The sequence below is a fragment of the Penicillium riverlandense genome, assembly GCF_028828495.1.
Source record: "Penicillium riverlandense strain IBT 135883 chromosome Unknown utg000008l_segment0_segment0, whole genome shotgun sequence".
NCBI lineage: Eukaryota > Fungi > Ascomycota > Eurotiomycetes > Eurotiales > Aspergillaceae > Penicillium > Penicillium riverlandense.
Genome location: NW_026643199.1, coordinates 660,796 through 676,491, shown reverse-complemented (window position 1 = coordinate 676,491; position 15,696 = coordinate 660,796). Strand labels below are relative to the sequence as shown.

Sequence of the window (15,696 nt, the reverse complement as noted above, 5' to 3'; positions counted from 1 at the left end):
CTGTAAGATAAGCGACTTCATTCCCGTTGCTTGAAGGATCACAGGTGGTGTTATATGGGATATTCAGATACCACGTGCCCGGGGTAAAGAAATAACCAGAGCAGGTCCCAGAATGATCCGGTTGATCAATCCCCTCACCTTTGAATGCGTTACCTATGCGCCATTTCCGCCATTTTATCAGCTAGGGACTTTTAGGGTGGTTGAATGGATCACCCGACAACACATTGTCAAAAACCATTCCAGCATAGTTCGTATAGTTCGACCTCCTTTCGGAGGTATAAACAGCCCTTGAAGGCATCTGTGCCGGCAGAGACTCCTCTTCTCGCAGCTGAATCTAAGAATCATCCAGGTGTGACAAGGGTTCTTCTGGCAAATGGAGTCGACAAAGACCCTCTGGCCCTGGAGGGTGCTAGACACCAAGGGCACCAGGTTTAAAAAAGAGAAGAAAATTGCTCAGAGGCACCATTTAATCCATTGGCAACCGCCTCAGCTCGAACAAACGCTCAGAATGACTCCTCATCTCTGGATCTTGAGTCGCTCGGGTTTGAATTCTTCAGAGCTATTCATGGACTATGAGAGAATTTCCTTGTGTATTACATTCGTTACCCTCAGATCTGACTTCGTAGGGCTTCTAAGAGTATGACTATGCTGAAGACTCCAACGGCGAAGTATCGTAAATTGATCAATAAATGCTATCTTGGAGGAAAATTGATCGGAACCTAGACACATGAAATTCAATGAAAGCGCAAGACATGTACATAAGTCAGATAAAACGATTCATAGGTACAATGAACAGCAATCAACCCCGACACGGTCACTGCCCAGCAGAACCCCACGGCCACACAAAAAACAACAAAGAGCTTCATTTGGACAGCCAGCTCAGCAAGCCAACATCATCCGTAGCATCATCCGGGTAGACGTAGAAGGCCAGGGCCAGAATCAGGTACATGCCCAAGCACATACCACCTTCCAGATAGTTGGATTTACCATCCTGAATAAGGAACGTAACCACCAGCCCAGCAATAAAGAACGCAACCGTCTCAAAGATCTGGAAATGGAGGGTCATATTGATATCCATGATCCAGCCCAGGATGACCAGGAAAGGGGTGACGAAGAGGGCGATCTGCAAGCTGCTGCCGATAGCGACGCCGATGGCTAGGTCCATCTTGTCCTTGTAGGCGACGACGACGGCGGTGACGTGCTCGGCCGCGTTGCCCACGATGGGGATCAGGACCAGCCCGATAAACGTCTTGCTCATACCGGTCTTCTCCACGATGCTGTCGATGCTGCCGACTAGATAGTCGGCGCAGATGGCTACCAGGATTGTCACGACGATCAATGCCACGGTGGCTGCTAGGGGACTTAGAAGCCGCTGCTCCTCTTCGTCTGCGTCAGAACTGTCGGCATTCTCGGTATCATTTGCGCTGGTCTCTTCGAAGAGATGGGCGTGCGAGCGCAGCTGGAAGTAGAGGTACATCACGTAGATGACGAGGAGAATGATGGCGGTACCGTGCGAGAGAATCAGGATGTTCTTCTCGGCGCTGGCCTTGGAGTGGGACAGGGCGGCGTAGAGGGTGGCCGGGATGATCAGTGAGGCGGACGCGATGGTCATCAGCGACGACATGGTTGAAGCCACCGTGCTGTTGAAGGTCTGTTCTGGGTACCGCAGCCCGCCGATAAAGAAGCAGCAGCCCAGCACCAGCAGGATGTTGGACAGAATGCTGCCGAGCATGCTGGCCTGGACCACGCGGATCTGGTGGTCCTTGAGGGCAATGATGCTGACAATCAATTCCACAGCGTTTCCGAACGTCGCATTCATCAGACCGCCCATAGCCTGCCCCATCACCGCAGCCAGCTCCTCAGTAGCGAAGCTGAGCAGCGAAGCGAGGGGGATAATTGCGAAGAAATTCAGAGTAAAGACAGCCGAGGGGTCCCAGTGCAAGGCGCCTGCGACGATGCCCAAGGGGACAAAGACGAGCAGGAGGTTCACATAGTCCCGGACGAGGGTCGACCAGGTCAGACGCACGACCGCCATGGGCCAGCGGACCCAGACGCGATTGTCCTTGGGATGGTGATGGTGCTGCCCATGCTCGGTATGCTCATGGCCCGAGAGGCCTGAGAGGGAACGAGGCGTGCTGGTGCTGTTACCCAGCAGAGCGGTGCGCTCCCCGGAGCCATTATTGCCAGAGGACATTTTCTGTCCCGGGCTGGAGCTGTAGCTTCGATATTGGGAGCGGAAACCGGGCGAGGAAGCTGTGCACGCGACAGAGTTAGTCGATCTGTTGGGCCAGGGAGAATGAATCCAGGAGCGGGGAGAGAGAGAGACTCACTCATGGCTGCCAAGCTCTTTCAGTCCTTTTCGTTTCGATTGGAAATTCACCAGCCACGGATCCGTGGAAACAGCTGCAATGGGCGATGGATCCGGGAACTTGGGCGTGTCAGAGAAGATGGGGAGGGTCCACTGTTGTGGGCGATGTGGTTGGCTGCGGATGCTAGCCAAGCTTGTGCACTGCCACTTTGATGTGACGAAGTATGGCACACTACGGAGTACGGGGATTTGGACTTGGGTCCTAACAAGCTATACAGTTCATAATTGGTATTTACCTCACGACACCACAGGAGTAAACAGCAAAACAATAAGACCTGGTCCACAGGCGAAAATACATCAAAGAAGGTAGGTAAGGTATAGTAGTAGTAGCAGGTGTAGTAAATCACAGATCAAGAAGAGAGAGCGGGGCAAAAATACCGGACAGAAAAAAAAAGAAACATCAAAAAAGGATAGACAATAATTACTCCTCCTGTAAAGTGCCATTAGCTCGGAAGTCCAGGCGGCTGCTCTTGCGGCCGACGCCCTTGAGGAGGCTGAATCGGCGGAACATCGAGTCTCGCACGGGGGGTTCTTTGCTATTGACCGCTGTGGGATGGCCCGGGGCCGCCGTGCCGTTGATTGTAGAGGGTGACTGCACCGTAGCGCTGTCGCGCGTCACGGGACGAGAATAATCGCGCGTTGAGGGCAGCGTGGACCAGCCGCCGGTCTTGGGGCCGCCGCTGTGGCCCCCGTTCGTAGCAGGCCCGGGTGGCTGGGAGCCTGAGCGGCGGCGGCTGCTGTCATGGCCCGCTGTGTCGCGCGATTGGCTTCGCGATGCTTGGCCCTTCAACGGCGACGACTGCGCCTCGTCTGCGTTGGCGACGGATGGCGTGGAGCCGTGCCTGTGCAGCTTGTCGCCGCCGAAGAAGCTGCGCCGCTTCTCACTCCGACCGGCTCCGCGAGAGCGACTGGTCGCGCGGCTGTGGATGGTGGCTGCGTCGTCCTCCGCGGCCTCCTCGCCCTCGCCAACGCCGGAGATGCCAGCGGCCTTGCTGTCGGACTGCTGGATCGTGAAGATGGAATTGGATCCGCCGTGGTTGGAGCGCTTAAACGGGTTGATGACGCTGATGCGATGGCTGACGGATTGCCGGTCAGAGCGCTTGCGCGTGTGACCCTTTCCACGAGATGACTGGTTTGGCTCTTGCTCCGGACTGGTTGAGCGCTTGATACTCTGGTGCCGCTCCATCGGCGTGGAAGATTGACCGATTGGCTGCGTTGGTGTCGGCGTGTCCGTCTCTGGGGGAGAAGAGGCAAGAGACGCCAGCTCAGGCTCGAATACGTCCTCGAAACGCCGCATCAATTCAGACTGGGTGGCGTGCTGAGCAGGCCGGTGGTACTGGGACAAGGCATGCTTGATGGCCAGAGCGTGGTCGATCAGGGCAACGGCAAGTGCGTTCTCCATGGGATCCACAGGCTCTGTCGTTTCTTCTTCATCTTCATTTGAAGCCTCGGCATCTCCCTCAGCCTCGTCCTCCTCTTCTTCAGCCAAAGATTTGTGTTTCTCTCCCTGTGGACCAGAAAGGAACTTGCGATACAGAGCTACACAGTTGGAGGACGAAGACGATTGGTCCAGGAGCTGCTCAAGGGCTTCGGTCAGATTCGCAAAGTTGTTGTCTTCAGCCGCGCGACGTTCCAGAATCTGCAGCTCTTGCGTCTTGCGCCATGTTCGCTCGATAGCAGTCTGCAGGGGTGAAAGGGCAACCTCCTGAACCAAGACGATCTCGCTCCGACGCAGGATGTTAGGGAACGGCTCCGCAACAGTGAAAATTAATTTCTCGACATACTGCTCACGAACGTCCGAGCCGCCCGTATGTCTCCGGGAAGTAGCTGAGAAACGAGACGGGTTGGAGACAAGCAGATGTTCGCGAACGGAGCCAGGCACTTTGGATCGCTGGTAGACAGGGTGGGACACATCGCGCTGGGCGCTCACGGAGCTGATCTGAAGGAACTGGCCCTCATAGTCGGGGATTTCTCCATTAGAAGACATTATCTGCGCGGTAGGGTGGTCGCGCTGCATGCGGTCCACGAAGGATGCCATCCGTTCCGTCGGTGACCCTTCAACGATGTATTCTTTCTCTCGAATACTGGCGGGGAACCCAAGGCCCTTATAGACAACGCGGAAGTACCGGGGGTATTGTTTGCCGTCCTTAGCGAGGGACTCGTAGATGCGAGCCATCGAGCTTTGTGCTCGCGCTAGCTTGGCGAAATCCATCGTGGTGCTCTCGTAATGAGCGGAAAGTTCCTTGTAGCATGCCAGCGCAGGCGCCCAGGCCATGGCATTCTCAAAGTGCTGGATCATGGAGAAGTACAGCGCCTCCTTCCGCTCGAAAGGACTTTGTGCCGGAAAAGGCGGCGTGAGCAGCTCGGGCAGAGACTTGGTAACATCCCATTCGTAAAGATCGGCGTGGAACTGGAGGGCGAGACCAGCCTCGGTGAGGTTGCCTGCTGCAGCCTGGGCATCAGCCAGTTCGTGAACGTAGCGGATGAAAATATCCTCGCGGCCCATGTCCTTCATGTACTCCATGAGTTTGAGCGCGTGCAGGCTCTGTGTCGTTGAGCCGCTCTGGGAAGCAACCAAGAGATCAAGCAGCTCGTCAACTGTCGAGATGAAGGATTTGAGGGCGTTTGACAAGTCCTCATCGGACGTCGTTTCATTTTCGAAAAGGTCCATCAACTCGCCGACGAAGACCTTGTGGCCCACGTTCTCACCCATGTGTCTGGACTTAAAGAGAGAGTCCAGACTGGAGATGATCTCCGTCTCGATGATAGAGATATCCTCATTCAGTTCCCACTCACTCAGGATCATTGTCCGAAGAATGTGAACCGCCACATGACGAAGACCCTCATGCATGCTGAGGCACAGCCCAATGATCGGAAATACCAAGCCGGGGACGTATTGCACTTGATAACCACCCAGCCGTTTCAGTCTGTACTTCTCTCTCTCTTCGTCGGTAGTCTCCCAACCGATCGCCTCCCAGGTGTTATGCAGCAGATCGGCGCCTTGCTCGCGTACATCCCCAGCAATTTTCCAGACAGCGCGTCGCTTCTGCTCGGGGAAAGTCTCCAGAGCAAGCGCGTCGCTGGACATCACCTTGAGTAGGGTTGTGAAGAACGACTCCCAGAGCTTCGTATCGAAGTTGTCAGCGTCATCAGGAGCAGGGATGAAATTGTCGATCAACAGCAAGGCAAGATGCTCGAGACTCTTGACTGTCGCACGGTGGTTGTAGACATGGATGCTGAACCAGTTCTCGGGATAGGCGTCGCAGTCCAAAATTGAATTGTGTGCTTCAAAGGCCTGTGCGATGAAGGTTGCGAGCTCCAATTCCTGGAGAGAAGGAGTCTTGGGGTTCACGATCTTGGCCAGGGCAGCCATGAGCGCAGACAGCTCGACGAGAGACTCGTCAAACCTCTGGGGAGTTTGGGACGTTTTCACTTGGAAAGGGAAAGACTTGCTGAACAGCAAGGAGAGGTACTCAGTTTCATCCACGCCCTCTGTCGCGATAGCGCAGTAGGAGGCCACGATGCTTGGCATGAACTCGTACAGTTGAGGGTCGGGTTGGCTGAGCAAGCGGGCGACGATGGCACTGCTCAGTCGGACTTGGTCGCGGTATAGATCGGAGACATTTCCGGTTGAACCCCAGTACGGTGCCAGCCAACTCACACAGCTGGAGATCAGGGTCTGTCGTTCCTCCCCCGAGGCAAAGATCTCGAACTGGGTGTAGTTTTGGATGAGCACCAGCTTGTAAAGAATAAGCATGCCCGTCACATCCTTGCACGAATCCATGAAGCTGAGGGCAATCATAATCATCTCATCACGTTCGAAGACCTTTGAGAGCTCGGGAAGCCAGGTGTGAAAATGCTGGACCACCAGTGTCTTGCTGCCCACCAGGGCTGGAGAGGGGTTCTTCATCAAAGACTCAAGAGACTTGAAAATTGTGTGCAGGTCCCTATTAAAGGTGGACTGGACTGTAGTAATACCAATACCTTCTTCCTTGACCTTTTGCTGCCCACGAGCGTTGATGATGAATTTCAGCAGGTGACGGCCAACCTTGAACGCAGCACGAAGATTGCGGGATTGCCGGGCATCATCTGTCGAGCTCAAAAGACGGAGATAGCTCCGGATGAGACATGGTGTAACGAAAGGAAAGTTGAATTGATCGTCAGCGTAGCGGTCGACCAGCGGTCCCAGATTGAAACGTCGATCATGAACAATGCCCAGGACAGTGACCACGTCGTTGAAAATCAGGTCTTCATATTCCTCATTACCGGCATTCTCGACCAGAATTCCAAACAGCGCGTCGAATACACCACTGAGTTGCTTGACGACTTCGATTTCGGGCACGAAGAGTAACCTCTTCAGGGTATCCAGTACCTCTTCCACTGGCCGTTCTTTCCAGTTCAACAGACCCAGAATGGCCTGGTCTTGGGAGTATTCCGTGCTGCACAGGTGAGTTTCAAGACAGAGGGTGGCTAATGGCCCCGTAACCGCCTCGTCCTTGGCAGACTCGTTCTTTCCAAGCGCACTCCAGGGGAGATTCAGGTAGGCACCCTTGCCATTCTCGATGCTCGAGGTTTGCTTGTCATAGGCATGCAGCAAAAGAGAATGACGACCATCCCGCATGAAAGCCTGCTGGTCCCAAAGAGGCATCCAAGCAAGAGCAAAGGGGAATTCCGGAGCATCAGCGACACTCATGACCATGTGAGAGCCAGGAATCTGCTCTGTGGGGACATTGAGACGGATTGTCTGGTTCCATGGTGAGCCTCGTTCGGCGATCGTAGTGCGCCAGGCGGTATGCGAAGTGGTGGAAGATGATGGGAAAATGCATCGTTCGACACGCGCCCCGGATGCATTGCGCACCTCCAGCGTGAGTTGAAGATTATGAAGCCCAGTGAGAAGCTGCAGAGGAATTTGACCAACTGAGGGATGAGACAAGAGGGCGTCTGTGGGGAACACGGCTTGGGAGATTGTCACGTAGATATCGGACCTTGGGCGCGAGGGCGCCTTGGAGAATCCGATGCGCGGAGTCTGCACGACATCGTGCAAGATGGTGGGATTTTCGCGGACGAGGGTATCCAAATCGCTGCTCGCAAAAGGATGCAGGTGGAGATGTAGACGAGCAGCTGGGTCTGAACGCATATAGCGGCCCGTGGGACTGGGGAGCAGGGTGCGGATCAAGTTGTCGAACCCTTCGGTGAGTCCTTCACCTTCATCGCCCTCTCGAGGCGGTGACCAGATATTGACCATTTGCTCCGTGTCCTTGTCTTGTTTGAGAAGTGGTGATACTTCCAAAATGCCAACACCAACAGTGCGGATGGTGGCACTCTCCTTGGACGGAGAGGACTGGGTCGTGTTTTGTTCCTTTGTGGTGGAAGAGCTGCTCGATTGAGGGGGCCCTGCCTGGGAGCTGGGTTTGGGCTGTTGTTGTTGTTGTTGCAACTGCGGTGGCTGATCTAGACCAGGCCCGCCACGAGATTTGGGAGTCCACATCATGCTGCGCCGTGTCCTTAAGCTTCCCTTGGCCGAAGGCTGGACATTGCCAGTACTGGTTCCCTTGGGGCTGGCCTGGGCCTCTTTCGATGTCGAGGTACGAGGCTGGGGAGTGGCACCAGCGACTGGGCGCGACTCCGGGGCGCGCACGGAAACCACCAGATACAGCTGCGGTCCATTAGTCGATCCATCCCCGATATCTGTCGAGGCCAGTTCCGTGAAGAGGGTCTTCAACTTGTTGCTCTGGGTCATACTGATAAACTTGTCAGGAGACGGAATGTCCAATGTATAAGCTTCCGACAACGGGCTCAGCGGACCAGAGTCTGTCCGAGAATAGAGCTGTAAAGCAAGAGTCACAGGGCCCGGGGCGTTGCCAGAGACCGCATTGATTTCAAGCAGCAGATGGTGCAGAGCCGTAGCATCCGAGTGCTGAGTGGGCTGGCTCTCGAGCATGCTCATCTCCGATTGAAGCTTTGCCAATTGAATGGCGGAATCGTCCCCAGTCAGAAGACGGCCTCTCTCTTCCGGATCCCGAACAATCACGTCTTTCGAGAGCATCTTGTTGGCCTTGACGAGTTTCCAAACGGTCTCGTTACGCAGGGCTTCCTTCTCCTGGCCAGTCAGAACGTTATGCAGCATTTGCCGCCGTGCCAAATCCAATTCTTGAACAATGGTTGTCATTTCCTCCAACACATCGTATTGACGAGCCAGAAGCAGCTCGTGCAGATTAGTCGAGTGCCATTCGCGCAAACAAGACGCGATTTCATCTACCAGAGGTTCCGTGAGTGAGGTCGGGGTTTCGTCACCAATCTTGAGCATGGGCACGGGGGCCGCAGGCTTCGGCGCACTCGGGTCGCGAGGAGCAAAAGTAAACGGGGTAAACGGGGTAGGCGGGACCGAGCCGGTTTTGAAAGTTCGAATGGACCGTGGGCTTGCCAGATCTGGCTCCTCCGTTTTATGGATAACGATTTGCGCCGGTTTGCCCTTTTTCGCGACCACCACGTCCGACACCTCGACGCCAGCGTGCGACTCATTCAGCGAGTACGCCATACTGCTCCGGGACACGATGTCGGCGTCCCCGCCTGGCAAGGTCAATCCATCGATACTCTTCCGCTCACCGTTGACGCCCTTGTAGCCCTCCGCTCCGTCGCCCAGCACTTCGCGGATCTCCACACAGTTGCGCGGGAAAATGCCGGAAAACACGCGGGCTTCCAACGTCTGGCCCTTGGTGCTTGTCAAACCCGCCAGCAGCGAGGGCGGAGCCACGAGGTAGCCGCGACACCACTCGCCGTCTGCACCGCCTTGCTCAATGATATACAATTCATCTCCGAGTTCCAGGGGGAGGTCGTCCGGGGAGGATGGATGGAAGGGGTATATGGCCACCGCAAAGGCAATGCGAGGCAGCGGCCGCCAGGGCATGGCTGCGAGGGTATCTTTCTAGAACTTCCAAAAAACGGACTCGGAACGGGCCAATTCCCCGCAAATGCCGTGGGAGGATCCAATCGCAAGATCCGAGGCAAGGGAGACGCGGGGAGGAGATGCGAGGAATGCTCGTGGGGTGTCAATGGAACACGACATGCAGTGGCGGAGGAATGTGGCTCGTCGGATCTGGGGCGCCGTACGTAGGAAAGGAGAAGAATGTGCGTCCGGCCAGATCTAATGGGACGTGATTAGGAGGCGAGGCGCACAGAAGAAGCACACAATCTCAGGGACTCCAAGGGGCCAAAAAATTCCCGGCGCCGACACGATTGAGACAGGGCAGTGACAGGACTAAGAGGTGCGCGACGGCGATGGAAGTTGCACCCCCAATTCCAATCATGCGCTCCGTGGAATCTGGTCGTCGTAGCCCCTTGGAAACATTTGGTGGAGACGAGATCGCAGGTGGAGACCAAGGGTTGTGCGGCACTCACCGTACAGTAGAAGAGATCCGGGAAGGACGAGAAGAAAGGAAAAAAAAAAGGAAAAGGAGTTCAATAATAGAGAGAGAAAGTCGCGCAGGCGACGAGAGTAGGTATTCGAGCAAGAGAAGAAGAAAGACGGAAAGAAAATCACGATCCGGCTCGTTTCTTTCCCCACATGCACGCAACCCGTGTCCAAAAAAAATAAAAAGAACGAGAGTTGCTGGTTGGATTGACAAGACAGCGCGTTTCAGCTGCAGGATAGCTACCGCAACTGCTGGCTGGCGCATTCACTATAGTGAATCTTCACGATGAGACCTCCAGGTAATTATTACCTGGTCCTCATCGGTTCGAGTCGCCCAGCACAGACCAGCAGCTGCCCCTGAGCGGGAAATGAATTCGATGGCCTCGAACCAGTGGGCCCTACAGCCCGGTTCGCCAATTAAGGGTCCGTGGATCGAGTCCTTATGGAGTTACTAGAACACCCGTTGTGACTACAATAATGATCATGGATATATGCGTATCGGTGGACAGACATGCGAAACCCCCAATGCGCCTCCTGATGAACCACCCAACCCATGCGGCAGACAAAGCATACAGATCCAAGAAACAAAAAAAAAAAAAAAAACACTACTTCCGGAACATCGCCTGCATCTCGTCCTTGCGCCACTCCAGCTCCAGCTGGCCGTCGTACACGCTGTCGATGATGCGCCTAGTGCGATCGTACGCATCCTCGTACCGGCCTTCGCACGCCCGCAGCACCTTGAGGACCAGGCTGCGACTGAGTCCCGGGTCGTCGGCATCGCCGAAATGCTTCTCGACGCGCTTCTTGAGCAGTTCGATGCCCCGGCGGATTTCCTTGGAGTCGTAGGACGAGAGTACCTTCTTCGCCACCGCGCGGGAGTGGCTGCTGCGAGCGGCAATGTCGGCATTGTCATTAGCTTCCTGGAGGCCCTCCACGGATCGGAGGAAGTCGAGGAGCTTGCCCAGCGGGCGGTGGATCACGGCGTCGAGGTAGAGCTTCATGTGCTCTTCGTAGTCCTGGACGGCCCGCTCGACCCAGCGTTCGAGCACGGGCAGGTTGTGCACGAGCACCTCTTCTGCGTAATGGTTCATGTTCTCAATGAGGAGAATGTGGTAGTTCAAGACCTCCTTGTCCTCTGGGTCGCCAGCCGCGGCGGACACTCCGGCGACCTGACCGGGCGCTTCCTTGGCAATGAACTTGAGGGACTCCCACATGGCACGATTGATGCGGTCATAGGCATCATTGACGCTGATCCGGACGTCACAGAACTCGCCGGATGGGTGATTCAGCATATTCTCAATCGCGGTGGAGAAATGGGGGAAGACCCGCATGAAGGAAATCACTCCCTTGCGCTTGTTGATCTTCACCTTGGTATCCTCAATGCCCCGGATCTGCTCGTCCACGAATCGATTGAACAGTCCCATTAAACGGGAGTGAAGCTTCTGGAGAGCGTGGAGGATGAACTCTTGATTAGTGTCATCCAAGTCGGTCATGGCAGACTCCAGACCAAACAGGATGCCAATTCCTTGCCTATAGAACAAACGGTCAGTGGCTGTGTAAAGAGGACGAGAATTCGAAAGACGTACATAGGATCATCCTGGACAGCCCAATCAATGAGGTTCTGCATGTCGGTTGGCCAGAAAGAGTAAATCTCATCCATGATTTGCTCGACTCGCTTCGACATCGCCCTGTCTGGATCGTGCGGATGTCTTGTGGAGAAGGCCGGACATTCACGGGCATCCGGGGTTGTAGAAGCAACCAAATCAGTGAAATCAGCAGTGGCGAGAGAGTCGAGATGGAAGAATTGCACGGCAAAGTCCTGTTCCTCGGCAATCATGTTCAGCGTCTCCCGCAGCGTGCCGGCAAACGCCTCACACGGCTCAATCTTGCCTCCACGTTTTTTGTCGCTGGAAGACAGACGGAGGCCGGTCGCGGCTCGAACAGTTTTGCCGCGTCGCACGGTCAGCTTACGTGCGGCCATGGTGATACCCTCGACTTCCTTCTCCTTCTCCTGGTGGGTAAAGAGCAGTTCCTGCTCGTCAGGCGTCGGTTTGCGAGCTGACTTCTTCCAGGCCAAGTTATTGTCTCGGAACTCATTCTGGTAAGATGGCTTCGACTGCTGTTCATACAATCTGATCAAGCCGTGCCATTCCGCCATGCTGATTTCTCTGGCAAAAAGCATGAGGGGATGATACATCCAAACTTCCCGACGGAAGTGTCCGCGCGCCGAGCTATTAAGCTTCAGGGGTTCTTTGGACGCATGTGCCAGAGCATCTGCTCGTTTTTGTTCCGCCATCTTGAAAGCTAGAGTCATGAATTGCTTGAATCGCCCGAGGAACATTGAGGCCGCAGAGCGGTATTCTTCCTTCTTCTCCTTGATTGCACGCATCTGACCGATGTCCGTATCGGCATAGACACCGACGCCGCCACGGTCGCCCGCACTGTCGACCAAGCGTTTTTTGTTTTGTCCAATATCGGAATCGATCATGACCATCGCCTTGTACAGTATAACAAGTGCACCTTCGGTATCCCTCAACCCGTCAAGATTGCTCAGAGAAGCTTCTTTCAGTGGCCTCAATTCATGGCCGGATATGGAGAGCGTCTTCAAAAGGTTCTGTAGCTCGTTCTGAAGTAGCTTCTGGTTGGCCGTTTGCACTTGCAAACCTTGACCCTGGGCCTCGATATACGCCACGTCGTCATGAAGAGTCTGATTAGGGTTAGCAAGGGTAGATATTTCGAAACGTCAACACTTACGTTCAATTCGTGCGAGTATAATGTCAACAGACCATCCAGCTCTTCGCACTCTTCGACCGTCTTGTCAATTAACTTGGCAAGTTGCTCCACCTTTCCGTCTTGCTGTTCCAGATTTCCTAGCCAGCTGACGGCCTCAACACGGCCAACCTCGCGACGAACGTCTGCTTCGAGATCCTCGATCCTCTTTTCATCACTTAGTCGCCCGTTCCAGCCCAGCTCGGAGAGGATATCATCGAAATCGATAGCGCGCCCATCAAGAATGCCAATTTCAATTCCAAGTGCTTGGCAGTACTTGAGCGTGTTGTCTTGGCGTCTTCGGCGACGCCCCTGACCCGACGGTGATGGCGTTCTGGAGCGGTCATCTGTGATAAACTTGACATTATCTGGGAAAGTATCTCTGGATTCTTCGGCGACCACCGCAGCAGCCGCGGCAGTCTCGTCAAATGCAGGCTGGGTAGCCTCGACGACGGGAGTTGTATCTTTGTCTGGGGCAGGCAGCTCTCTGTCCGTTGTTTCAGCAACCGGACTCTCTGGCTCGGTGCCGGACCGAGTCAACGACGGAGCGGGGACAACGCCGGTAATGCCATCTGGCTCCGCAGCTTCGGGTTCTTGTGGCTTCTTTGCGGCTGCCAGAAGTCGTTCACCAGCCCCACCAGGTCTTGGCTTGAAAGCACCATAGGCGTTTGCAGCCTTTCGGAAAGCGCCGGCCACGTCTTTCGCTGACTTCTTTTTCACCATCGGCCCCAGGCCGGGGCGGTGTGCTTCAGGATCATCGTCGACAGGCGTTTCTGGAAGTGCCGTTGCTGAAGTGGGCGTTGTCAAAGTAGGGGATTTCATAGACGGCGTTATTGTAGATGGAGAAGCCGGAGAAGGTTCAGCCGGAGTAGCAGCAGGGGGAGAAGCCTGAACAGGTTCAGCTGGAGTAGCAGCCGGAGGAGAATCCGGAACAGGTACAGTTGGAGTAACCGCTGGAGGTGAAGCTGGAGCAGGTGCAGCTGAAGTAGCCGCAGTTGTAGGAGAGCCAGCCGACAACTCAACTGGACGTTTGCGTGCTTCCACAGGCGACCCAGCAGCTAGGAAAGCTGCCGCCACTGCGGGATCTGAAACTTGCGCGAGAGAGAAACGTGGATCGGATGTGGCTTGCTTAGCGGGCTCTCTTGACATAATATCGGTGGCATCTGACGTATCCCGGCTCTGAGAGGAAGTCTCTTGGACCATAGTGGGAGTGGGAAGAGGACCGGGTGCGGGACCGACGCTTGGTCGAAGATTATCGTGTCTGGTCCCGGGCGTGGTAGATTCGACAGCTTGGGTTGCTTGGAAAGTGGATGGTTGTGGCATCTGGATGGGCTCTTCGCCTCGTGACGTGGATGGGCGTTTTTCTTCGGCAGTAGCAGGAGGTGTTGGCTCTTTGCTTATTGACTCGGTTGGTAAGGCAGGGGCAATAGGTGCAGGGACATCATTTCCACGAGACGGTGGTAGGTCCCTTTGACCAGATATACTAGTAGACGGCGGGATCGAAGTTGGCTCAGAGACCGAAGAGTTGGCTTGGCTGGTCGATGGCCGGGAGACCTGGTCACGGCTTCGTTGCACTCGGAGAGTTGGATCTTGAGATGCTTTGCGCCTCACTTCCCGGGATCCATCACGACTTGAGGCACGACTTCCATCGCGACTCGCATCACGACTTGGATCACGGCTCAGCTCGCGGCTGACATCACGGCTCATATTGCGACTCACATCATAGCTCACAAGGGCAGACTTGGATAGTGGAGGCGCGGACCCATCACCACCCTTTGATCCTGGCCGAGCTGATGGCGCCGACGGCGCCGACGGGGCACCTCCTGCGAGCAGTTGTCGTTCCCTGTCGTCAAATCCAATGAGATTCGGAACTTTGCCACCGGTGTATTTCTTATAAATTTTGACCAAACTACCAATGAAAAACTCCTTCTCCTTGGAACTCCGGGCATGCCAGTAGTATGGTTTTCCCACCGTCACCACGAACCCGACATTGGATGCCCACTCCTTGTGCTGAGCTTCGGTCGGCGTTTTCGGCACCAAGGCGTTGTAGGATTGGATCGAGGAGAGATCGTCGAGCATCCATGTTTTGCCGATGGAGAAGGTTCCGTCATTGTTTTCACGGGCTTTGTGCATGCGCACTCTGCCCGATCTCCGTACTGAGACTATGATAACTCGTGCTTTCTTGTTGTCAGGAGCCGAGCTCGGAGGGGCAGGGGCCGAGGGATACTGGGAATCCTCGGTGATTCGGACGTGGGTGATATAGGATTCGACCACTAGAAGAGGGAAAGTGCATTAGCAGATCGATCTTCAATGCTCGGGGTGCAAGTGGACGGGCCCGGAGCTTGGCTGGTTTCAAGGGAGCTAGCTGCACATCTCCGTGCCATGTGTCACTATCCACCCCCTTTCGCGCAAAGGACAGGGATTAGTCTAGTAGGGGGAGAAGGGTTGTTCGTACAAGTGCCATCGCTATCCTTCTTGGAGTAGCAGCTCTGGACAATGCGCTTCTTCTCGTCCTCGAACTTCTCAGCCCGTGACATGGAGGCATCGGCCGAGCCATTGCGACCGTTCGAGGCCTGAGCAGTCGTCGCACCACGACTTCGGTCGCGACCATTCATGGCGGCGGAGAAAGACTGGGCCCGCAAGTGGTTGGGGGTTGTGACGAAAGAGAGAGGCAGCGGCAGCTGGGGGGGAAGCAAGAGCAGAGGATTAGCTCATCCCGGTTGTTTTGGGGGTCAAGGGCGGCGTGTCATGAGGCGGCAGATGATCCTCGGCCATCATCCCATTGACTTCACTTCAAACAGAGCAGACAATGCCTAATTCGGTTTTCTCAATGTTAATAATTATTATTGTTACTTTTGGCCGTTGCAAACTCGTCCAATGAACGACGTCCGTGTTATGTATTCGACTCGTCTTCGGGTACACAATGAATGTCACGTGATATCTGGTTGTCGACGCTAAACCTTTTTGGAAAGGCCCAATCATTGTTGATTACACCCTCACCGCCTTCACTATACTAGGCTTTTTTTTTTTTTTTTTTTTTGTTCCTGGCACTCAGTCCAACGCAAATCAACAATCACCCTTCTCTTGCTTTCTCTTTTCCCAGTCACCTCCTACTTGTCTTCCTTGCCATTCGGAGAGACAGCCCCCA

At 54.9% G+C, this 15,696-nt stretch overlaps 2 protein-coding genes across 2 annotated transcripts; both read right to left on the bottom strand.

The window, feature by feature from the left end:
- Positions 1–862: 862 nt before the first annotated feature.
- N7474_009265 (guanine nucleotide exchange factor DCK1) lies at positions 863–9,275 on the bottom strand (the record flags this gene model as incomplete). The annotated part of the gene is made up of 2 exons (XM_057200675.1): positions 863–2,213; positions 2,794–9,275. 2 exons carry the CDS (start codon positions 9,273–9,275, stop codon positions 863–865), a joined length of 7,833 nt encoding a protein of 2,610 aa, XP_057048662.1.
- A 1,109-nt stretch (positions 9,276–10,384) lies between these two features.
- On the bottom strand, positions 10,385–15,163 carry N7474_009264 (GTP-Rho binding exocyst subunit SEC3; the record flags this gene model as incomplete). The annotated part of the gene is made up of 4 exons (XM_057200674.1): positions 10,385–11,309; positions 11,366–12,486; positions 12,534–14,821; positions 15,004–15,163. 4 exons carry the CDS (start codon positions 15,161–15,163, stop codon positions 10,385–10,387), a joined length of 4,494 nt encoding a protein of 1,497 aa, XP_057048661.1.
- Between the last annotated feature and the right edge of the window lie 533 nt (positions 15,164–15,696).